This window comes from Lepidochelys olivacea (genome assembly GCF_965140295.1).
Source record: "Lepidochelys olivacea isolate rLepOli2 genome assembly, chromosome: 1".
Classification (NCBI taxonomy): Eukaryota; Metazoa; Chordata; order Testudines; family Cheloniidae; genus Lepidochelys; species Lepidochelys olivacea.
Window position 1 is genome coordinate 281,315,694 of NC_140411.1, and position 24,125 is coordinate 281,339,818.

The 24,125-nt window shown below is 41.3% G+C and overlaps 1 protein-coding gene across 2 annotated transcripts in view; it reads left to right on the forward strand.

Moving 5' to 3' along the window:
• Positions 1-24,125, forward strand: part of PPP1R12A (protein phosphatase 1 regulatory subunit 12A) — a 216,381-nt gene that overhangs the window by 139,038 nt on the left and 53,218 nt on the right. Inside the window, exons 10-14 of one of the 2 annotated variants that reach the window (XM_084624136.1) lie at positions 7,726-7,941; positions 8,933-9,027; positions 14,563-14,685; positions 18,565-18,732; positions 19,170-19,346. In XM_084624136.1, the coding sequence (XP_084480262.1) occupies positions 7,726-7,941; positions 8,933-9,027; positions 14,563-14,685; positions 18,565-18,732; positions 19,170-19,346 (779 nt within the window). The remainder of the gene's footprint in view (positions 1-7,725; positions 7,942-8,932; positions 9,028-14,562; positions 14,686-18,564; positions 18,733-19,169; positions 19,347-24,125) is intronic. The other variant, XM_084624137.1, reaches the window with a different exon arrangement.

Consider the following 24,125-nt stretch of genomic DNA (forward strand, 5'->3'; position numbering starts at 1 on the left):
GTGTTTGTTTGAAACAAGGATAGAGGATCCCATCTCTCCCTGGGGCCCTGTCCTGGTAGGAGAATACACAGCAGCACTAACTTGGTGAATTTTCTGTTTTATATTCTTAAGTGAATTTTAAACAAAATAGAACATTTCAAGGTGTTCATTTGTCAGTCTAGAGTCATGTTTCTATATTATACATCAACAGGCTAACCTGGCCAGCTATTTGCTTAATTCGTTTTTCATATTTGGAAGTAATAAGTAAGGCAGTGGTAACTTACCTCAGCAGGGACAATATGTTTCCTATGCAGAGTAAGGGGGAGTTGATGGCCTCTGGGCTGATGGTCTTGGCCTCTGTTTTCCCTGAAATCCTGTCTTAGATTTACTACAGCAAGATGGTCTTAAACATCAATAGTTAGCATTTATGTTAAAATAACCTGTTTCTTGTGCAGCTGAGGATGGCATCTAATGTTACCATTAGTAGTTCATGAGAGCATGTTCAGTGTGCCAGATATTTTCCAGACAGAAAAGAATGTACTGCCCTTGCCACAAAGAGTTCACAATCTAAAGAGAGGCATATAATGAGATAGATGTTAGATGGGAAAGGGTAAAACATACTGGTAGATTGGCCATGACTTGGTCACAGCTAGCAAAAAGGTTAAATTTAACAATATACTTATTGTATGCATATTAGTATATGTCAGCTAGATTAACAGTAGGCATGATAGGGGAGAGCCTTGAAAAGGAACTTAAGTATGATCATTTGACATAATTATCTGAAGGATGATATTTTCAGTGTGACTGTATCAGGGGTTTTTGAGACATGTGGAATTGACTTCCTTTGGCTTATGTTCACCGTTTGTGTGGATGTCTGGACTAGTGTTTTGTCCACCATTTTTCTCACTAGCAAAACTAGAGAAGTTTCAGAGTAGCAGCTGTGTTAGTCTGTATTCGCAAAAAGAAAAGGAGTACTTGTGGCACCTTAGACTAACCAGTTTATTTGAGCATAAGCTTTTGTGAGCTACAGCTCACTTCGTTTTCTTTTTGCGAAAACTAGAGAAGTTTATCTAAAGATAGTAATAGATTTCTGAAGAGTCTATCCCTGCATATGACTGGTATTTGAGTGTGTGAAACTCTAAAGATGTGTCTGTCAGTCTGTCTCTCTCTGTCGATCGATTGATCTATTTGACTCACTCACTCTTATTTTCAGGCTCTTTTCCCATGTGTCTTGTGCTCTTCAAGGAAAGAGAAAAGCAGTCTTGATTGGATTAGAGTCTCAAGGGTCCAAGCACTCTTGGAAGGATTCCACTAGCTTTAATCCATAGGAGTTGGAAAGAGAAGCCTGAAACAGGAAGTATAAACTGCTGTGGCCCCAATCCTGACCCCAGTGTAGTTGGGTCATGTGTCGGAGAGCTTTTCCTAGACTTAAACGAAGGAAGATTTCTACCCTCAGGCTGCTATAGCTCTAGCATCTGCACTGTTTGTACACTGGCTGCATTGATGGGGAAGTTACTAGTGGATTCACCATTTCTGCGCCACTTTCAAATCCTTATTCTGCAGTGCTTTTCAGGAAGACACCATAGAATTGAGTGCCATGGCATGTGTGGGGTAGGCAACTTCTGCACATCAAACTCATCCTAGTTGCAAGAGGGCCCTCCACAGCATGGGAGGAGAAGCCAATCTCTGTGGGTTGTTAACTCTCTTTTGGAGCCTCTGTGAGTTTGGTCTCTCAAAACTTAATGGCCAGAACTTCTAGGAGGCGTCAACGATTGTATTAAGTTAGTGATACATCTTCAGACTAGTGTCTCAAAGCATATTAAGAATTGAGATACTCTGGACACTCCAAGAGAGTGCTCAGGATGGGGGAAGGCACAAGGACCCTCGAGCTCAGCACCTCTTTCAAGGACTGTGAGGAACTTGTGCTGCGGTAGCCTTTTCAAAGTGGATGAGTATAATGTTTGTATTACAGTATGGCCAAGAGGAGCTAATAAGGGGTTCCTTTGTTTTAGGCTCTACAAACACATAATGAAAGGCCTTTCCTACCCAAAGAACTTAAATTAGTTCTAGTTGTATTTCTTTTTTTAATAAGTGCATATGTCACACAATCTGAAGAATTAGGGGAGGGATTATGAGGCTAAAAAAAAAAAAGTGGGAAACGTGTGATTATATAATCTAGTATAACATGCAAGCCATGGCTATAAAGTTATATGCACAGTCAGAAGGTTTTGAATAAGTTATAATTAGGGGCTATGAATAAACAAACTAGATATCAAGGATCCCTATGAGCTATCTACCTAGTCAGTATCAGTTAGTATTTTCTTGTAAGTGTAATGATAGAAGTGGGTCGTTAGAGAGCATTCGAAGAAGAGGTTAGGCTTTATGAGCAGGCACTGACCCTTCTTGAAGGGAGCATGATGTTTGAGGGCTGTGCTTTAGGTACAACAGATCCAATTTTGTGCAATAATTCAACTTGCAACATATATTCTAGCCTCAAACCTGCTCAAATAGAGAATCCTACAAATTGCCACAGTTCCTCATGCAATGTTATCTTTTGGTAGGTAAAAGAATCATAGAATATCAGGGTTGGAAGGGACCCCAGAAGGTCATCTAGTCCAACCCCCTGCTCAAAGCAGGACCAATTCCCAGTTAAATCATCCCAGCCAGGGCTTTGTCAAGCCTGACCTTAAAAACCTCTAAGGAAGGAGATTCTACCATCTCCCTAGGTAACGCATTCCAGTGTTTCACCACCCTCTTGGTGAAAAAGTTTTTCCTAATATCCAATCTAAACCTCCCCCACTGCAACTTGAGACCATTACTCCTCATTCTGTCATCTGCTACCATTGAGAACAGTCTAGAGCCATCCTCTTTGGAACCCCCTTTCAGGTAGTTGAAAGCAGCTATCAAATCCCCCCTCATTCTTCTCTTCTGCAGGCTAAACAATCCCAGCTCCCTCAGCCTCTCCTCATAACTCATGTGTTCCAGTCCCCTAATCATTTTTGTTGCCCTTCGCTGGACTCTCTCCAATTTATCCACATCCTTCTTGAAGTGTGGGGCCCAAAACTGGACACAGTACTCCAGATGAGGCCTCACCAATGTCGAATAGAGGGGAACGATCACGTCCCTCGATCTGCTCGCTATGCCCCTACTTATACATCCCAAAATGCCATTGGCCTTCTTGGCAACAAGAGCACACTGCTGACTCATATCCAGCTTCTCGTCCACTGTCACCCCTGGGTCCTTTTCCGCAGAACTGCTGCCTAGCCATTCGGTCCCTAGTCTGTAGCTGTGCATTGGGTTCTTCCGTCCTAAGTGCAGGACCCTGCACTTATCCTTATTGAACCTCATCAGATTCCTTTTGGCCCAATCTTCCAATTGGTCTAGGTCCTTCTGTATCCTATCCCTCCCCTCCAGCGTATCTACCACTCCTCCCAGTTTAGTATCATCCGCAAATTTGCTGAGAGTGCAATCCACACCATCCTCCAGATCATTTATGAAGATATTGAATAAAACCGGCCCCAGGACCGACCCTTGGGGTACTCCACTTGATACCGGCTGCCAACTAGACATGGAGCCATTGATCACTACCCGTTGAGCCCGACAATCTAGCCAGCTTTCTACCCACCTTGTAGTGCATTCATCCAGCCCATACTTCCTTAACTTGCTGACAAGAATACTGTGGGAGACCGTGTCAAAAGCTTTGCTAAAGTCAAGAAACAATACATCCACTGCTTTCCCTTCATCCACAGAACCAGTAATCTCATCATAAAAGGCGATTAGATTAGTCAGGCATGACCTTCCCTTGGTGAATCCATGCTGGCTGTTCCTGATCACTTTCCTCTCATGCAAGTGCTTCAGGATTGATTCTTTGAGGACCTGCTCCATGATTTTTCCAGGGACTGAGGTGAGGCTGACTGGCCTGTAGTTCCCAGGATCTTCCTTCTTCCCTTTTTTAAAGATTGGCACTACATTAGCCTTTTTCCAGTCATCCGGGACTTCCCCGGTTCGCCACGAGTTTTCAAAGATAATGGCCAGTGGCTCTGCAATCACAGCCGCCAATTCCTTCAGCACTCTCGGATGCAACTCGTCCGGCCCCATGGACTTGTGCACGTCCAGCTTTTCTAAATAGTCCCTAACCGCCTCTATCTCCACAGAGGGCTGGCCATCTCTTCCGCATTTTGTGATGCCCAGCGCAGCAGTCTGGGAGCTGACCTTGTTAGTGAAAACAGAGGCAAAAAAAGCATTGAGTACATTAGCTTTTTCCACATCCTCTGTCACTAGGTTGCCTCCCTCATTCAGTAAGGGGCCCACACATTCCTTGGCTTTCTTCTTGTTGCCAACATACCTGAAGAAACCCTTCTTGTTACTCTTGACATCTCTGGCTAGCTGCAGCTCCAGGTGCGATTTGGCCCTCCTGATAACATTCCTACATGCCCGAGCAATATTTTTATACTCTTCCCTGGTCATATGTCCAACCTTCCACTTCTTGTAAGCTTCTTTTTTATGTTTAAGATCCGCTAGGATTTCACCATTAAGCCAAGCTGGTCGCCTGCCATATTTACTATTCTTTCGACTCATCGGGATGGTTTGTCCCTGTAACCTCAACAGGGATTCCTTGAAATACAGCCAGCTCTCCTGGACTCCTTTCCCCTTCAAGTTAGTCCCCCAGGGGATCCTGGCCATCCGTTCCCTGAAGGAGTCGAAGTCTGCTTTCCTGAAGTCCAGGGTCCGTATCCTGCTGCTTACCTTTCTTCCCTGCGTCAGGATCCTGAACTCAACCAACTCATGGTCACTGCCTCCCAGATTCCCATCCACTTTTGCTTCCCCCACTAATTCTACCCGGTTTGTGAGCAGCAGGTCAAGAAAAGCGCCCCCCCTAGTTGGCTCCTCTAGCACTTGCGCCAGGAAATTGTCCCCTACGCTTTCCAAAAACTTCCTGGATTGTCTATGCACCGCTGTATTGCTCTCCCAGCAGATATCAGGAAAATTAAAGTCACCCATGAGAATCAGGGCATGCGATCTAGTAGCTTCCGTGAGCTGCCGGAAGAAAGCCTCATCCACCTCATCCCCCTGGTCCGGTGGTCTATAGCAGACTCCCACCACTACATCACTCTTGTTGCACACACTTCTAAACTTAATCCAGAGACACTCAGGTTTTTCTGCAGTTTCATACCGGAGCTCTGAGCAGTCATACTGCTCCCTTACATACAGTGCTACTCCCCCACCTTTTCTGCCCTGCCTGTCCTTCCTGAACAGTTTATAACCATCCATGACAGTACTCCAGTCATGTGAGTTATCCCACCAAGTCTCTGTTATTCCGATCACGTCATAGTTCCTTGACATCACCAGGACCTCCAGTTCTCCCTGCTTGTTTCCAAGGCTTTGTGCATTTGTATATAAGCACTTGAGATAACCTGTTCATCGCCCCTCATTGCCAGTATGAGGCAGGAGCCCTCCCCTCACAGACATTCCTGCCTGTGCTTCCTCCTGGTATCCCGCTTTCCCACTTACCTCAGGGCTTTGGTCTCCTTCCCCCGGTGAACCTAGTTTAAAGCCCTCCTCACTAGGTTATCCAGCCTGCTGGCAAAGATGCTCTTCCCTCTCTTTGTAAGATGGAGCCCGTCTCTGCCCAGCACTCCTCCTTCATGGAACACCATCCCATGAAATTTCCCAAGAAATTAGCTTAGCCTTTGAGATTCCATCAGTGCTTTGATAAAAGTAAATTTGAACTGGTGGATGACCAAACTGATAGTACTATGTATTGCAATGTAGTAGAGTTAAACTTCCAACGTTTGGAAGGGAATGGTTCTGCTTCTAAAGTGGAGTGGTTATGTGAAAGGTGCTGGTCTAGTTTCGTTTCTGAAGACCCCCCCATCAACTTCTTGTGTCATCTTCCTTCATAGCAATATGTGCAGTATAGTACATTCTTCTGTTATGAGAGGGGGAAAAAGGAAATAAAAAATACACTAGAGTTAAAAATAGTTGTAGGTCGCTAATCATAATGGCCAATATATTGTGTGGAATTGAGAGCATCTTTGAATGTATATATATGTCCTGACCAAAGGTGGTATTAAAAGGTCACACTCGGATGCCAAGTCACTCTTGCTTAATCCTCTTTCTTGTGCTGCAATCAGGGACCCATGATCATTAACTGCCTTTGATATCTTATTCCTTTAGTTGATGAAGGCTGGATTCAATGAGATGATGACATATTTGCAAAGTGTGTGCTGCTGGCTGATGAATAGAGTTGCACATCATTTGTGTGCCCTGTAGGGCTGGAAAGACATGGCCCTTTTGATCTCTGAAATGTAGAGAGATGCAAAGAGCAAAAAATGGATCAGGATTGACTGGTGGAAAGATAAGGCACAGTGAAATATAGGCTTTTCAGTAGGTGAAGAGGATACCTCCCACTGACCAACAATAATTTCTAGTTTCATAGCTGTGCTCAACTGCATTTTACCAACCAATTGATTGGATAGGCTACTGTTAGGTGGATTTTCAGTCATCATAGTGATGTGTGCATTGTTCACAATGTGGCCATTTGATTGATTTGCTCTTTGTCCTGCCTTCATACCCCATCCCAACACCTCTGCACTCTGCCTGCTCCAAACTTTTCCATCATTCCAAGCTGCCTTCTCCTTAGACATATTCAGTCTTTCTTTCTCTGGCAACCATTCCAGCTTCTCTGACTTTTAGTTTCTGTTAAAATTGTCCCTCGTGATTACACAACTGTCTGAGCTGTATGACCTCCATTTTTCACAGAATGCTTGGATTTCAGGTATCTGAAGTATTTTTGTAACATAAAGGGGAGAACATTTTAAATACAACTTCAAGTTGACAGTGTATATTGAACAAATGGTTAAAAACTGGAATAAATTGGTCATTTTAGCTTATTATGTGCCATTGGTCTACCGTGTGAAAAGTACAACAGATATACTTTCTCAAAATGTGGAATATCAGAATGTTGTAATTATTTTTGTTATATATGAAAGCTTCATTGCCTTTTGTATGTGGAAACTAAATGCATTTTTGTATCAAAATTTATCATTTCACAACATGGTCTAGTGTATTTAATAGGAACTTTTTACCAAAGTATTAGATATGTCTTGTTGCTTTTTGATATGTTGTGCCTCAGAGAGGAGTAGTGTGCATGAATGAGGAATCAAGTATGTGGATTTAAAACAAAAAGCTCCTTTTTCTCTATTTCCATTCTTTCACTCTTCATCTTTGTGTCTTGTCTTAATTGGCTTTAGTATGATTTCATTCCTCCTATCATGCCTGTGGTGGAGTCAGTACATCCTGCATCATGGAGGCAGGGCTTGCGCAAAACTGGCATTGTTCTTGTGCCCAATAAGGGTGAAAAGTCTATGGTGAGGCTTTGGTGTGCACAGGATTTGTTTCAGGTTGCAACGTAACATATTTAATCAAAATGTTGATACCAGAGTTGCATGGTTTTCAATTGTGTGTAAATGTTCGTTTGCATCTCTTTATCACAGTGTGTATTATGAAGTGTGGAGGGTTTTCACGCTAACTTTTAGAAAAGTTGTTTTTCTTTTTGAGCCATTTGTTTCTTATGTCATTAACCTACCCAGGAAATGAATATGTATTGGTTGCCCCTTCCTCCACCAAAAAGTATGTATGATAATTGAACATAGCGAAGTATTTTGAAATATCCCTAAGAAGCATGAAATACCAGCGTTAGTGTAAGTTAATGACTTTAACGTAATGATGTCTTTTTGTTTACAGTTTCCAACTTCAACAACCAAGGTTTCTCCCAAAGAGGAAGAGAGAAAAGATGAATCTCCTGCCTCTTGGAGGTTAGGTCTTCGAAAGACTGGCAGCTATGGGGCACTTGCAGAGATTACAGCTTCCAAAGAAGCTCTGAAAGAAAAGGACTCTACAGGTGTTATGCGTTCAGCTTCAAGTCCCAGACTCTCTTCTTCATTAGACAACAAAGAAAAGGTAACCATTTTCAGAATATAAAACACACTTCTGAGTTCTGGCCGGTTAACTTAGTATAAATATTAGTTATGATATAAAGTGAATGTAATATGTACTCCTGTAGATAGCTACATTGCAGTGGAGTTTATAATGCTCTTACAAAGTTTTACTAAAAGTCAGCTGTTAAATTGTGGCATTAAGCTGTTGCTCTTGATAGGCAGTAGAGCTGCCCTAGAAGAAATGCAGCTGTTGTGCCGTCTTTTGAAAAACGTAGCAGGCCTCTCCCTCCACACAGAGCAGCTTCATTAGCTGTTGCAAGAGTGTATGTGCAGGGTCTTACCACTGTTGTGAAGGCTTGCACAACTAGTCGTGCAAAGTCTTGTGCAGTGAAGGGAGTGCAAGGATCGTGGTAGTTTCTGTCCCTTTCTGCAGAGTGCTGGGGATGAGGACAGAAAAAGGCTCCTTATACCCCTTCATTCACATATTCTGGGGACAAAGATTAATCTTTTATCTTTTTTAATTAAGCATTTATTAAAACTGTTACTAATTTGCCATAGATATTTGAACAAAAATAACTTCATGGTTTTGCTTGTTACAAAGTAACGTAATTCCTTTTTTCAAGTTCTAATGTCTTTGTGCATGTAGTCCTGAGTAAATACGTTTGCAGATTTTAGGAAAACACTCGAACACTTTAAACGGTAGTTACCATTTGCTGCTGTTTAAAACCAAACCTTTGGAGACCCATTAACAGAAAAACGAAGAGATGTAAAATTAAGACAGTTGGGTCCTTTGAACAGTTTGCTGTTCCCAGTATGTTGCTGCTTGTTCTTAACTTCTGCCTGATGCTAATTGTGCAATTTAACCTGGAATATAAATAGAGTTGGAATTGGCATAGATAATTTTGCAACTTTGACAGCAGTGCAACTAGGGACATTTGAATAGCTTTTATTATAAGTCATGACTATCTCATACAAAGCTATTCTTAACTTCTAAAAAATTTTCTGTCTTAAAGGAGAAGGATAATAAAGGAACTAGACTTGCATATGTTGCACCTACAATACCAAGACGGCTGGCCAGTACATCTGACGTTGACGAGAAAGAAAACAGGTGACTCTTGAAACTGTAACTTGCTTTTTAACAATGCGCACAGTTATTTGATATCAGAATCTCTTGGAAACTAGCCTCCGGACCTCCAAAAGAATGAGTTGAAACTAATGGTAAAAGCTATTTTGGATGGTGCACATGTATATTACAGTATCCCTTCTTCAATCTAAACTATTTCTGTCACTTTGATTCTTATAACCAGGCAATATATTGCAGTCAGAAGACAACTGCTGTCTTGTTGCAGAACAGAACAGAATATTTATACATTTGCAATATGTTGCCTTCTTACAGGAACAGTGGGCAGGGATATGTGGGAAAAGCACTAAATGGTTGTAATCCCTAGGTCTTGTCTACTCAGGCAAAATTAATACCTATGTTTTAGCAACCAACACACTCTCTGCACTGGTAAAAAGAATTAAGTAATTTGTTATTTTAGATAAGTCTTTAGCTGTGTTTTTTAGCCATCAATTTACAGTAGGTTTTCATGACATCATAAAACTGGCTGATCCCTATCCACACTAGCAGCTTAACATGCTGTAGCTGCGTGTTACTGACAGCTGCTGAAATATGATTGCTGATTTTGCTGGTATAGATATTCTGGTAGTCACTTTAAAATGAATAGCATCAGGTTCTTGAAGAATAGAGTTCTGTTGGTTTTATGTGACGTTACATGGGGGCTTTGTCTGCATGGTTGGATATTGCATATTAACCGGGGGTGATTTCTAAAGTGCACTAACGTGGCATATTAATCGGTCCATGTAGAACCTGCTGGTGTTCACTAAAGGTTTCCTAGTGGACTTTAACATAGTACTGTTTCAAACAGTACTGTGTTATCTTTAAATTATAATGCAAGTCTAGTTTTGTGGTGAAAGTTTCAGATTTACCCAGCAAATTCACTATTAGGTTTTTTCCTCCTTAGTGAAAAACTTTCAAGTGCCAAATTACATTACATCTAGAAGTTCATCATGTAGACATTGTCTGTAATGATGTCAGGCCTCTAGAATATTTTAGTAGGTTGTTAAATGTTTTCATGTACTGAGATAGTAGTAGTAGCTACTTAAGGCCCTTCATATAAAAGAATAAGTATTTTCTATATATTTACATTGCTGTTACAAGTGCATCCTCTTTCTCTTTTGATTGAATCACATGTCTCTAACATTTTTCTTCCAATATAAAAGTTGTGGTATGTTGTAGGCTTTCTTTATTTTGTAGAGGCAAATATATTTTCCAAGGATGACTTGTGGCAACATATTTTTGTGAGTACTGTACTTGTGTTAGCCATTTTATATGTGGCTGTAGGAGTTGTAGAATTCTATCTAGCTAGACACTGGCAGGAAAAACTCTTACTGACATTATAAAAGAAAGTTTATTGGATTTCCTTGCCTGTAGTTAGACCCATGAGACCAGACTGATCTGACACTATAGCTGTTTAAAGCCTTTGAGGACTCTTTCCACTTCTCCCTCTCTCTGAGCTCTGCTCTTGTCTAGGAAATCATACATGAGGTGAGAAAAGCAAAAGTTCTGGTGTAAACCTGTTGGAATGGAGGATTGAAGTGGGAAGGCTGATTGCTCATCTAGTCTCTGTAGATCAGTAGATTAGCTAGAGATCCTTCTAAACTGCCCTGCAAAAGTCTGAACAGTTTTGAGAATATAGCAGTTCAGAAGGGTCTCTGATTGGTCATCTTTTCTTTTTGGAGAGAGAATGCTGAAATTACACTGTACAAAGTGATAAATCATAGTTTTCAAACCCCCTACCTCCCGCCAATTCTTTTTATTTTGTTCATGATATCATAGTCCACACATGCATCACTGCCTTGTTTCCATCAAAATGGAAAAACGTTATTTAAAGAAACTTCTGCACAGGATTTTCACTCTTTAGGCTTCCAGTAGAAGAGAGGGCTGAACTCCTTGAATTCAAGAGCTTTCAACTCTGAGGAAGTGAAGGCTCGCTAGTACATGAGACCCCTACTGACAGGGGCAGCGAGTTATAACTCGTGATGGCCAGGCTCCAGCAATATTCAGGGCCCAGGGGCCTAGCTCCACCAATGTTTGGGGCCAGGTCTCTCCTCTGACCCCACCTGCCGACCCCCCGCAGCTTCCCCAAGTGTCCCCCGGCCCCCACTTGCTGCCCGCGCTCACCTCCCCTGGCCCCAAAGCCTGCAGCTCATGCTGACTCTGCTCTGTCAGTCAGCCGGCTCCCGGCATCAACTGCTGCTGCAGGGTCCTAGTGCCCCCCCATTCACTAATGGCAGGGCAGGCTGCCCTTACCGTGTCCTTCCACCCTAGCCCTGAGCCTCTCCAAGGCCCCAAACCCCTCTACCCCAAACAGAGCCCTCATCCCCCCGCACCCTAATCCTCTGTCCCAGCCCTGAGCCCCTCCCACACCCCAGACTTCTCATCCTCAGCCCTCACCCCTGTACCCCCTCGTATCTCCAAATTCCTTCCCAGAGCCTACACCCCCTCCCTCTGCACCCCCTCCCATCCCAAACTCCCTCCCAGAGCCTGCACCCCTCCTAAACCCCCATCCCCAGCCCAGAGCTTGCACCCAAACGCCATCTTAGAGCCTGCACCCCTCACCCCCTCCTGCACCCCCCACCCCCTGCCCCAGCCTGGAGCCTACATCCACACTCTGTCCCAGAGCCTGCACCCCAGACCCCCTCCCCCACCCAAACTCTTTCCCAGAGCCTGCACCACTCACTCCCTCCTGCACCCCTTGCCCCAGCCCACAGCCTGCACCCAAACTCCATCCCAGAGCCTGGACCCCAGACCCCCTCCCATAGCCTGCACCCTGCACCCCTCCTGCACCCTAATCCCCAGTCCATGGCCTACACCCCAGACCACCTCCCCCCATCCAAACTCCCTCCGAGAGCCTTAGGCAGGTGAGGGGCAGAGTTTTTTTTTGGGGGGGGGGGGTTCTGGGCACTACCAAAATTTCTACAAACCTGCCACCCCTGCCTACTGATGCCCTTTTACCAGTCAGTTAGATGCCCTAACTGCCACTATGTCTGCTCCACTTCTTCCTTGACTGCAATCAGGAAATGCGTCTAAATCTGGATTTGGGCTGTTTTCTTCTTGGATCCATTTTTGTCTAATTTTTGAGGTGAAGTTTAGTACTTGAGCCCTTGCCTTCATTTTGATTTGCACTTTCCTGGAACTTTGTCCTGAAAATGCTTTCCTCAAACTCTCTTGTTGAGGTTCTACTCAATACCTTTGATGGTCAAAGGTCCTTGACTTAATACTTGGAGCACACTAAAGGCCTTAGAAACTCCACCAAACTTGTTTCAATAAGACCATGAAAAAGGCCATCTTTAAATAGCTTTCTAATTGAATATCTTACTGCTGTGAGCTGGAATTTGGAAGGTCATGTCACCCCTCTTAATATGCAGTGGTGTTCTGCTAAAAACCAGCAATTTTGGTTGCTGGTCTCAAGAATGTTTGAGTTCAAAACATACACAAGGCAGCCACATGGTTTTCCTTTGCATACGTTTACAAAACAATATTGCTTAAATTCAGTCTCTGTATGGCAGAATCTCTCTTGCGCTCCTTTGTTCTCCAAGAGTGAACCTCCTGCATTGATGTCTTTTTTTTTTTTTTTTTTTTTTTTTTAAGATGAAGTATTTGCTTGTAATTGTGGTTATTCAAAGTTATCAACAGGACCCAATTTACTTCATAGCTCTGTGGGTCCAAATTCTGCAGTAGGACCCCTACATGTTGTTGCCATATTAATTTATTCTGTCTCAACGAAATACACATCATTCCCGTCCTTGCCATTATTGCACACACAACTGTAGCTCATAGTTGAAAATATTAATTGATGCAAAATTAGTTGCTGTTTGTTTTCAGCAATGATAATTTCAACAACTTTTGCTTGTTGTCCAGGTAGTCTGTCTCCATGGTTCACAAAAGTTGCAATCTTGTCCAGGGGACCAACTTCAGAGCCGCCTCCTCTCCCTGCCCCAGGTGTGCCAGGGAAAGGAGCAGCTTGTAACAATCTCAGTAGCTCATCTGCTTGGCTACCCATATTCAGTTTTCCATACAGCCCAGCCTACACTTAATGATCCATTGTGGCTTTAAATTTATGATCATCTAGTCTGACCTCACAAATACCCCAAGCTATAGAATTTAACCTGGTGATTCCTGTATTCAGCCCAACAACTTGTTGTTGAAGTAAAGTTGTGGTTTCTGGTCTTCCCCACTCCCAGCCTCCATTGTTATTCTTTGGCTGCAAGCTGCACTCCAGATCTGCCTCCCTGACCTGCTGCCTGGCTCCATAGAACAGTTTATAGCTGATGGACTTGAATCCAAGTAACTCCCTGTTGTTGGGAAAGCTGAAGCACAAGAGCCAACTACAAGGCAGGTCCCAGTAGAGCATGAAGATAGTGTACAAAAAAAAAAAAGTTAGGGACCTGGCTGCAGCAGAATGACACATTCTACAGCAAAAAATCAGAATTCTCTGGCATTTTGCAAAATGCCACATTCTGCAATTGCAAAATCATGGAGTCAACAGGACCTTCATTGAGATGAATGAGACAGTTAATACATCTCAGAGCTATTGTTACAGGCATTCTGCAATGACAAGGAGATACCACGCTATTGGTTTATGTTTTCAAGGTTATATCTGCAGCCACTTAAGGGCTACATTTTTTTTTTAAAGGTGACAGGTGAGATTCTGAAGCTCATTTCTGCAGCAAAGGGTAAATTTGTGGAATAAAGGAGTACTTGGCGCCCTGGACATAATTTCACAGGTCTTTTTCCCACTCTTTTACTTTGTCTATGGGGTAGACTTTTCTTTTCTTTTCTTTTCCCTGGACTTTTATTCAATTAAATTTTTAAATACAAAAACAAACTGATTTGTTTATTAATTTTCATGGTAAAGTTTCAAATTGACTTGTTTTGGGGGAGCCTGTGCTTCCTATGCACTGCAAGATTTGGTTGGAAATTCCTAGGGACTTAGGTAGTGATAGGTGATAGATAATGTCACATGGCAGTCCACCGGATGGTGGACCTTGTAGGCCACAGTGCCTGCTAGCCCACATTACCAGTGGCTCAAAGGGCAAAATATCTTTTGAACCAGGGGAGATACTCCCAAGAATGAGAAATCCTTGGAGACTGGCTTTGGAGAAGCAAAATTAAAGGTAAGTAGTTTTCCCTTGACTGCATTATGGTGTCCCAGTAGCATTGTGGGAGATTCTTGCCCCTGTCATGAGAAGAAAAAGGCAATGATATCAACATGTAAAAGATGACTATTAATTTGCTATTTCTGGTTTCCCTTCTCTTCCATAGTCTCCTTTCATCCATGTGTTTCTTTTATATAATATATATATATATATATCAGTATTAACATAATTAGATATAGTAATCTATCGATAGGAGCTTTGGAATTTGCTAACTAAAAGGTAATTTTATTGCTGTCTGCACAGGTACACTTACTGTCTCAAGTCCCAATCATCTATTTTTCCTCTCTTCTGCAACCCCCTTTAAAGAAACAAACAAAACTATCACTAATACAAGCCTTACACAAATACAATCCTTTTACAGGGATTCATCTGCTAGCTCAATACGTAGTAGTGGTTCTTACACAAGAAGAAAATGGGAGGAAGATGTCAAGAAAAACAACTTGAATGAAGGACCTACATCACTAAATACAAGTTATCAAAAAAGGTAAGGGCTGTGACCATGTGTATTGCTTTCAGCAGAATAAGTGAACAAATTGTTAGCTTGTGTTTAAGAAAAACTATTAAATGATTAATGCATTTTTTTACCCTACAAGGACAGTTTTCAAGTAAACATTGCCACCATAAAGATGTCAGTTTCTCTTTTATGATTAAAAAAAGAGTAATTCCAAAGTAATGCCAAGAGAGACTCCTAAAGGAAGAGAAGTTAAAATCCTTGCAGCATAAGTTCATTCTTAAAAAACACCACCTCCCCCAATTACTTGTTTCACAAACCATTATTTTTTCTAAACATGATTTTACAAACCAGCTTAGAGTTGTGCATGTGAAGTAGGAGTAGCAGTAACTACTATAGTTAAAGTTGCATAAATATTTCCATTCTGCCATCCTGTTTTTTCAGTCTTTCCTAGGTACCTGGAATTAGGTTGAAATTTCCCACATTTGGGAAATTATCCAAATACTATGTGACTATTTTTTAAATATTAAAATAAAATGGTTCAGCCTCTTCTTGTAAGTTTGAAGATGGTAGGGTAGAAAAATTGTGATTTTTTTTTTTTTTTGACAAAGTTCTTATGCCAATATTCCTAGGGATGGAACTATTTTAAAATTAGGCCTGGCCACTTTGCAGCCTTCATAGAATATAGACATGCCTGCTCTTAATTCTTTTTTTTTTAAAAGAAGGTTTTTGATATGAATAAGATTTGACTCCATTGAAAATAACTCTCCTTTATCACAGTATACATTGTACAGAGTTTTCTCACAAAGGGCCAAGTCCTGCAAACATACACATGAATAACTTTACTCAGCTGCGTAATTCCACTGATGGGACTACTCATGTGAGTAAATTTACTCACGTCAGTAAGTGTTCGTATGATTGGGCCATAAGCATATAAAGTTTATAGTTCTACCCATGGATATATGGGTAACTAACTTCACGCTGAAACATGCTAATGGGGCAAAAGCTGGTGAGGTGTACTCCTTCAGAGCCTTTTTCTTTGTCACTAAGCCCTGGTCTACACTCGGGGCGGGGATCGATCTAAGTTACGCAACTCAACGTACTTAGATCGACTTACCGTGGTGTCTTCACCGCTGTGAGTCAACTGCTGCTGCTCCCCCGTCGACTCCGCCTGCACCTCTCGCAGCAGTGGATTACAGGAATCGACGGAAGAGTGCTCGGGGATCGATTTATTGCGTTTAGACTAGATGCAATAAATCGACCCCCACTGGATCGATCACTGTCTGGCGGGTAGTGTAGACATATCCTAAGATGCAAATCAATGATTCCAATAGTGTGTAGCTGAATAGTTCCATATTATAGAGTATATCTTCGATGTTTTTCTTTAAAAGAAAAGAAGAAAAATCTTAAATTCCATTTAAAAAAAAATTAAAGACAAAGGTTGCATAATCTTAGCAGTTGGGAAATGTCAGAGTTAGGGTTGTAGGAGCAACCTTTGTGCATCTGCATTATTATATAGTTTTAATGCTATTTCTCATATGCAATCAGCTTTTTCTATATCTGACCTATTCATGTAACGCTTTCTAATATCTTTTAATTCTTTTTTACTTGCACTGTTTTTATGATCATAGATGCTTTTGAAAATGTTATCCAGAGTCCTGTTTTCAACAGTGGTTTAAGCACCATTGGAGCCTACGCCTCACTGAAAGTCAAAGAGCCTAACTCACTTTTGAAAACCAAACTTGACCTTCTAAATCATTTATGACAGGTTTCAAAGTAGCAGCCATGTATTCACAAAAAGAAAAGGAGGACTTGTGGCACCTTAGAGACTAACAAATTTATTTGAGCATAAGCTTTCGTGAGCTACAGCTCACTTATTTTCCACTGAATGCATCCGATGAAGTAAGCTGTAGCTCACGAAAGCTTATGCTCAAATAAATTTGTTGGTCTCTAAGGTGCCACAAGTACTCCTTTTCTTTTTGCTAAAACATTTAGGCATTCTTGAAAATTTTACCCAGTCTGGTGTATCATTGAATACTTAAATGTTTAGTCATCTCTTTTAGGCATACTTTATTAATGGAGCAGCTCATCCTTCCTCAGGTGCAATTCAGTGGTAAGACAGCTAACTGTGAATCTTATTTAACTTCAGACTTAGGTGTCTTATTACATCTACACCAACAAATTTTCAATTTGTTCACTATTACAGTTATCTGTAGTATGGTTAAAAGTGGTTAATTATATACTACTAGTAATAGTATTTATTAATCTGTCCAGTGCCTAAAGTATAGTAAACTCTTTAGAGAATAAGTAAGACATAGTTCCTCACCCAAGAACACTTACAATTTAATGCTAAACATAGTACAGCTAGTTGGAGTAGCAAACAGTTGGGGGATAGGGGCGGTGAATGAGGGTTACAGTAATATTATGTGCTTGCTTAAATTCATTATGTGCATGTTTTGATACTGTTGCTGGCTTAAAAAAAATAAAGCTGGAGTGAGTGTTACAGTGGGAGAAGGACTGAAGGGAGGGGCTAGAAATAATGGACTTTGGTTCTCTGGCAAACATAGAATACAGCATGATGCTGCACACGTATATTTTAAGTTGTTGAAAAAGCCTCTGTATTGTGGCTTAAATTCTCTGTTGCACAGAGCTGCAGTGGGGTCTCTCAAGGAGCTGGTTTGATTACAGCTCACTGAATCTCAGGGAGGATCTGCTTGCTTTAAGCCTCAGCGTAATTTAAAGCAGCCTGGTTGCTGTTCCAGCTTCTGCCTTCCTGCTGTGATCCCACAGGGTTCCCACACCAGGGCTGAGTGGGGCCTCAGTGTGCCAGCTCGGTGCCATTTGAGAGCTCCCCACACTAGCAGCATTCTAAGATGGGCAGCTCTGGCTGCTTTCTGGCCCCTTTTGTGAAATTCAGGCATCCCAAAGGGGCCAGTAAACAAATCAGAATGTGACACCTATATTGCTATTGCTTGAGAAATTGCATGAGATCATGCAGCTGAAGACTGTATTATAATCCATCTGCACAAGAGGTAGAGTTAAGATTCTGTGTGCAACATTAAGTTGGTAATTCCTGCATTCTTAATGTACAACTTCTATGTTCTTTTATCATAGGTTTCTCTGTATGCAAATTTAACAGCAGTAGAAGAATAAAAAATCCAGAGTAGTGATGGCAAACTGACAGCACTCATGCTACTGTTTTGCAATAGTGTGACAGTCTGTAGAGCCCATGAGGCTATGGAGCTACTAAGTTCAGTTACAGAAAAAGCATATCCAATCACAGTGCTTTCAACTCTGCTATGCAGAATGAGAAGTTCAGGGCCAGTTGTGTGGGAACCTTTGTGTTCTTTTCTTCCTCTTGACCTCCTTTTCCTCTCTACACCTTGAAAAATGGAGATGGAAGAGGGAGTGTTCCTAAGAGTTAGAAATAGAATGGCATAATGTTTCTGAGCTAAGACGGAGCAAATCCGCAGAGAGCTTAAAAATTTGAATAACTGAGAATGTTGCTGGCATCTGTGTGTATGGATATTGGAGAATCCATTGAGATGAGTGATGCAATAGTCGAAGAATGAGGCAGTGAAGATAATGATGAGGACTTCGGCAGAGGCAATTGAAACACAACTACATATATGTAAGCCTATGGGGTGGTGATACTCTGTCTCCAAATCTGCCTGAGTAGCAGAAGAAAAGTCCAGGATTAAGGATGACTCTCAGGTTACAGCATCGGAGGCTGAAAGAGGGGCTGAGTCAAGGGAAATAAGAATGCATTTCCAATTTGAAAATGTTCCTTTTGCCCAAAAAATGTGTCTGAGATGAGCTCGTGTTTTAATTAGTCACTTCGTAGCTTTGACATCTTTATGTACACATATAAATGATACAAACACATCCTATGTAAATACCTCTCGCCCTCAGTGGCTCCTTTGGAAGAAGACAAGATGACTTGATTAGTTCTCATGTTCCAAGTACTACATCAGCACCAACAGTTACCTCTTCAGCTGGTCTTCAGAAAAGCCTGCTTTCCAGCACAAACACTACTACAAAGATTACAACGGGTTCTACTTCAGCAGGTGTACAAAGCAGGTAAGGGCATCAACACACTTCTTGTCAGATGGACTCTGTGCTTATGTATGTGCATGCTTGTTTTGTTCAGTAGGTCATGGGGCTCTGGATTTTTTCATTTTCCTGTTAAATTTGTTGAAACATATACAATTCGGCTCAAAAATAATTGTGTTGGCTTTCGCTTTAAAGTGGCAGCTATGCATGTCTGTGAAAGAATAAATTGAATGCTAGAAGGGTAAAGAATAATGAAGTTCAAGCAGTGTGAACTGTTTAACTTTGAATTTATCTAATTTAATGGCTCCAGGTGAGCTTCATATTTCATAGCAGAGACATTTCTCCATTTGTTATTTTAAAAAAATCCATCCCTCAACTTACATGTTATCAGCTGTTTAGTAAAGTGCTTTCATTGTTTAGCGTTTCCTTTTCTCTTTTTTGTGTTGCTGCTTGTGATGCGATAGTACCTCAAATCGTTTGTGGGCTGAGGATAGTACTGAGAAAGAAAAGGACAATGTTCCTACAGCAGTGACCGTTCCTGTTGCGCCATCTGTTGTAAATGCTACAGCTACTACCACAACCATGACTACAACTACTTCTGGCACTGTGTCCTCCACGTCAGAGGTCAGGGAGAGACGGAGGTGTGTAAAGGTCCTGCGAGTAATGGTGCTGTTACCCAAAATGATCATTTTCTTCTTTATGAAAAGTGCAGTAGTTAATTGTACCTCAACTAGTACATACAGTAAGTGAATCAATACTTGTCTGTTTACTAACCGTACTGAAACAGCTATCAACATGCTACAGATTTCATTAACCTTCCAAAAACTGTCTTGAGAGAAACTTCCAAAGAATCTCACAAAATATCTTACAACTAATGATAACATTGTGAGTTATGCTCTTTCATGTTACTTCTGTTTTGTTTTGCCCTTCAATTATAATGTAGATTTTTGGCATAGGTTACTTGCAGGTTTATGTTTCTGTTCTTTGCTTAAATGGTTCACATAAAAAAAAAAAAAAAACCAAATAAATACCTATAGTAACACCGTGGAAAGATTTCTAAATGGGGTGCGGTGGAGAGGGAAGAAACTGGTTGACAACTGAAATGGTTAAAATAGCACAGTGAACTCTGTAGCAAGTAATTACCCTTTCTAATATAAATATAGAAGTATCTCAATAACCATACACTGAAATAAGAAGGCATTGTGTAGTATTTATTTCAGTTATTAATGTGTATGTCTGATCACATAGAGATACAGAACATTGAACCAAACATTCTTTGTGATGTCTTTATACCTCCCACAGAATCAAGCCTACCAGCCCAGATCAACAAAGTTGTGCTAAAAATAGCTGCATTAGACAGTGCTTTGAAGTTGCAGCTTGGGCTCTGAAGTCCACACCCCTCTCTAGGTTTTAGAGTCCAGGCTGTAGTCCAAGCTTCATTGTCTACATTTGTACCTTTAGCATGGTAGCACGAGCTTGCGAGCCCAGGTCTGTTGACCTGGGCTGGGAGGCTTGCTGCTGAAGGCTGCATGGAAATACCTTGAGTGCTAGTCTTCACTAGAAGCGCTACAGCTGCACTGGTGCCGTTGCATTGCTGTAGCGCATCTGGTGAAGATGCTGTCTGCTGACAGGAGAGAGTTCTCCCATTGGCATAATAAAACTACCTCCTCAAGAAGCAGTAGCTATGTTGGCAGGAGAAGCTCTCCCACCGACATAGCATTGTCTACACTGGCACTTAGGTTAGTGTAACTTAGGGCTTGGCTACACTCGCTAGTTACAGCGCAATAAAGGAGCTCCGGATGCACTAGCTCACTACCCGTCCACGCTGGCAAGGCACAGAGAGTGCTCTGACTCCGTGGCTACAGCTCTGCTGGTACTCCACCTCAGCGAGTGGAATAACATTTGCTGCTCCCCCTGCTGGAGTGCCGCGGCGTCAGTATGCATGAAGGTGTTGCATTACTGCGCTCTGATCAGCCTCCGGAAACGTCACATAATCCCCGTAAGTTCAAGTGGCCACTCTTGTCATTGTTTTTGAATCGCTGCAGGAATGCACAGATGCCCTTTGAAAGCTCCGTTTCTGACAGCCGGCTGCTTATCTGCTCCAAGACAAAGCAACCATTAGTGTGGAACGCTGTGGGGAGGGGGGGGGCGCGAGAGGAAGGGAGGGGGGTCTGCTGCTGTCTGAACTTACAAGACAGCATGCTGACGTGCTCTCAGCCCCCCAAAAACCCACTCTCTCTCCCCCCACATACACACAACACACTCCACCCCACCCCCATTTGAAAAGCACGTTGCAATCACTTGCATGCTGGGATAGCTGCCCACAATGCACTGCTCCCAATGCCGCTGCAAATGCTGCAAATGTAGCCACGCTAGTGCACTTGAAGCTGTCAGTGTGGACAGACTGCAGCAGTTTCCCTACTGCGCTCTCCGAAGGCTGGTTTAACTCAAAGCGCTCTACATTACATTGCTCGGGAGATGGCTTATTCACACCTGTGAGCAACATAAATTATACTGACATAACCTGAAGTGTAGACAAGCCCTAAGTGTTTATTTCAATACGTAATCACATAGTACTTTCTCTTTGGAAAATAAAAAGCCTAGGAAAATTCAGAAATCAAGCTCTAAAGTTGCAAATGTAATGTAATCGATGTTTAGCATTCACAAGAGGTGGGAAACTGGCTCGAGAAACCTAGATCCTTCTGGTTTACTGTACCAGAGGATACCACATAGCAGACATGCTAATTTGGTGATCTAAACTTAGGACAATTTTTAATCTGTCTTCCCCACTTTGACATTGGAGGCATCTGCGGGAATGATGTGGCTCACAAGCCATTTTGGTAGTAACCACTACTTTGCATATGTATTTTTCATAAAGTAGCGTGGTTGCAGCAGGCGAAGTGTCTGTTACATAAAATTGATAAAAAATAAATGCAAGCAATGTAAAAAGAGTGGAAGTATTGCTCCCAGTAAAGAAAACCTTCTATTAGAACAGTTTTAATTTTAAACTGTTACTGTAACCACTGAAAGTATGTTACGGACTGAAAAAAATCAAGGAAATTCAGAGTTAAGGCTGTCACTCTGTCATTCACTCTCACTAGTATGTCTAGGTATTGCACGTATATTATGTAAGATCACAATATCCACTGTTAGATTTCTGCAAGTGGACTGAATTTCCTTGATTTTTAATTATATTCTGGCCAAAAGGTTTGGTGCAATGTAAAACTGTTTTAAATGAAAGTGTTGATTGTATGTGTAGTGCATAGTTTGCTGAATATTAAAAAAATATATAGTGACTTAGTCCATATTAATACACAATACTGCAAAATCTTACTTGAAAAGTAAACCCATTCAAAGCTATTCTAGTGCCTAAACAAACAGTGCATTTTGGGTCAAGTTGAAGTTGTGAAAGTGTTCATCTGTAACTAATTTTTTAAAAAGATTGGGAACAAAGTAGGGAAGAGTGGGACAAAAATATTCACAAAGAAATCTTTTTGCAATTTTAATCTGTCACACATTTTTGCACACAGAATTATAAGCCTCTAAAACGGATTCTAGTGGTATGGGAGCTTTTCCATTATAGGTATATTAGCAGTAACAAATACTAGTATAGTAATTGCAGGCTCTAGGGCTTTGTCTAGACTAGAGGTTTATCTACCTGGGAAGTTACACTAGTATAATTATACCAGTGTAGTTCCCTGTCTGAACACTCCTGATCAGGTGTAAGAGTGGCTTTTTTCTGATTTAGTTAAAACTACATTCAAGGTGGTATAAACGAAGGTGCAAAATGATGATGATTTGATTGTTTGTGATGTGCAAAAAGATTCAGGTCCAAATGAATAATATATATGTATGTGGTGCCTTAAAAGAGAAATTTCACAAGGCTAAAAACAATTGAGCCAGAACAGCTAGGAGATAATTTAAACAAAAAAAAAGTCAATGGTAACTGGCAATTGTTTGAGAACATTTTACTAGATGACCAAAAATCCACAATTGTGAAAGAAGGCTACGCTTTTTTAAAAACAAACAACCACAACAGAACACGAACCTGACTTGGAAATGAGGTCTGAAAGAAGATTGTGTGTGAGAGGGAGAGAATGGAAGGAAGGAAAAGCTGAGAGCAATTAATGTGACCAGGAAAGTAGGAATTTTAGAAAATAGATAAGGAAACCAAAAGGACACAAATCTATGACTAGCAGAGTTAAGGACAATAGGGAGTTATTTAATTATATTAGGAACAAAAAGAATCCTAACAGTAGTACTTTACTAGATGGAAATGGTAGAATTGTCAGTAATAAAAGTCAGAAATGTTCAACAGATGTTTTTGATCTGTATTTAGGAAAAAGCCAGATGAGGTATTTTATATCATGATGAAATACTTTCCATTCCAACAGTAACTCAGGAAGATCTTAAACAGCAGCTAGCAAAGTTAGATATTTTTAAATCAGCAGGTGCGATGACTTGCTTCCAAGTGTTCTAAAAGAGTTGTCCAACGAGCTCTCTGGACTGTTAATATTGACTTTCAGTAACTATTGCAACACTGGGGAAGTTCCAGAGGACCAGAAGAAAGCTAATGTTGTACTGATATTATGACAGAGTAAACAGGATAACCTGAGTAATTTAGGCCAGCCAGTCTGACATCTCTTCCGGGCAAAATAATGGACAGCTGATATGGAACTTAATGAATTTGAGGAAGGTTATGTAATTAATGCCTGTCTGCTTGGGTTTGTGGAAATATATGTTGTCAAACTTCATATCTCTTTTTTTGTGAGAATACAAATTTGGTTAATATAGAACACTTAGACTTCTGTCGGGCATTTTACTTGGAACTGCATGACGTTTTGATTTAAGAAATTAGAAAGATGCAAAATCAACATGGCACATATTAAATGAATTAAAAATAGGCTAACTGTTAGGTCTAAAAATATGATTGTAAAAGGGGAATCAAATGGTGTGTTTCTAGAGGGATTCCACAGGAATCTGTTCATAGCCCAACGCTATTTAACATTTTCATCAATAAAACGTAATATCATAACTGATAACGTTTGCAGATGACACACAGATTGGGGAAGTGGCAAATAATGAAGAGGACAGGTCACTGATACAGAGGTATCTGGATTGCTTGGTAAGCTGGGCATAGGCAAACAAGATGCATTTCAGTAAAGTCATACATCTAAGAATAAAGAGTGTAGGCCATACTTACAGGATGGAGTACTCTGTCTTGGGAAGTAGTGACTGAAAAAGACTTTGAGGGACCTGGTGGGTAATCCGATGAACATTAGCACTCGTGCATTGCTAACATGGGGCTTGTCTACAATTGAAATGCTAGAGAGACACAACTGTAGCTGCGCCACTCTACACTTCAGGGTAGACACTACCTATGCTTATGGGAAGGGTTTTTCTGTTGGCATAGGCAGTCC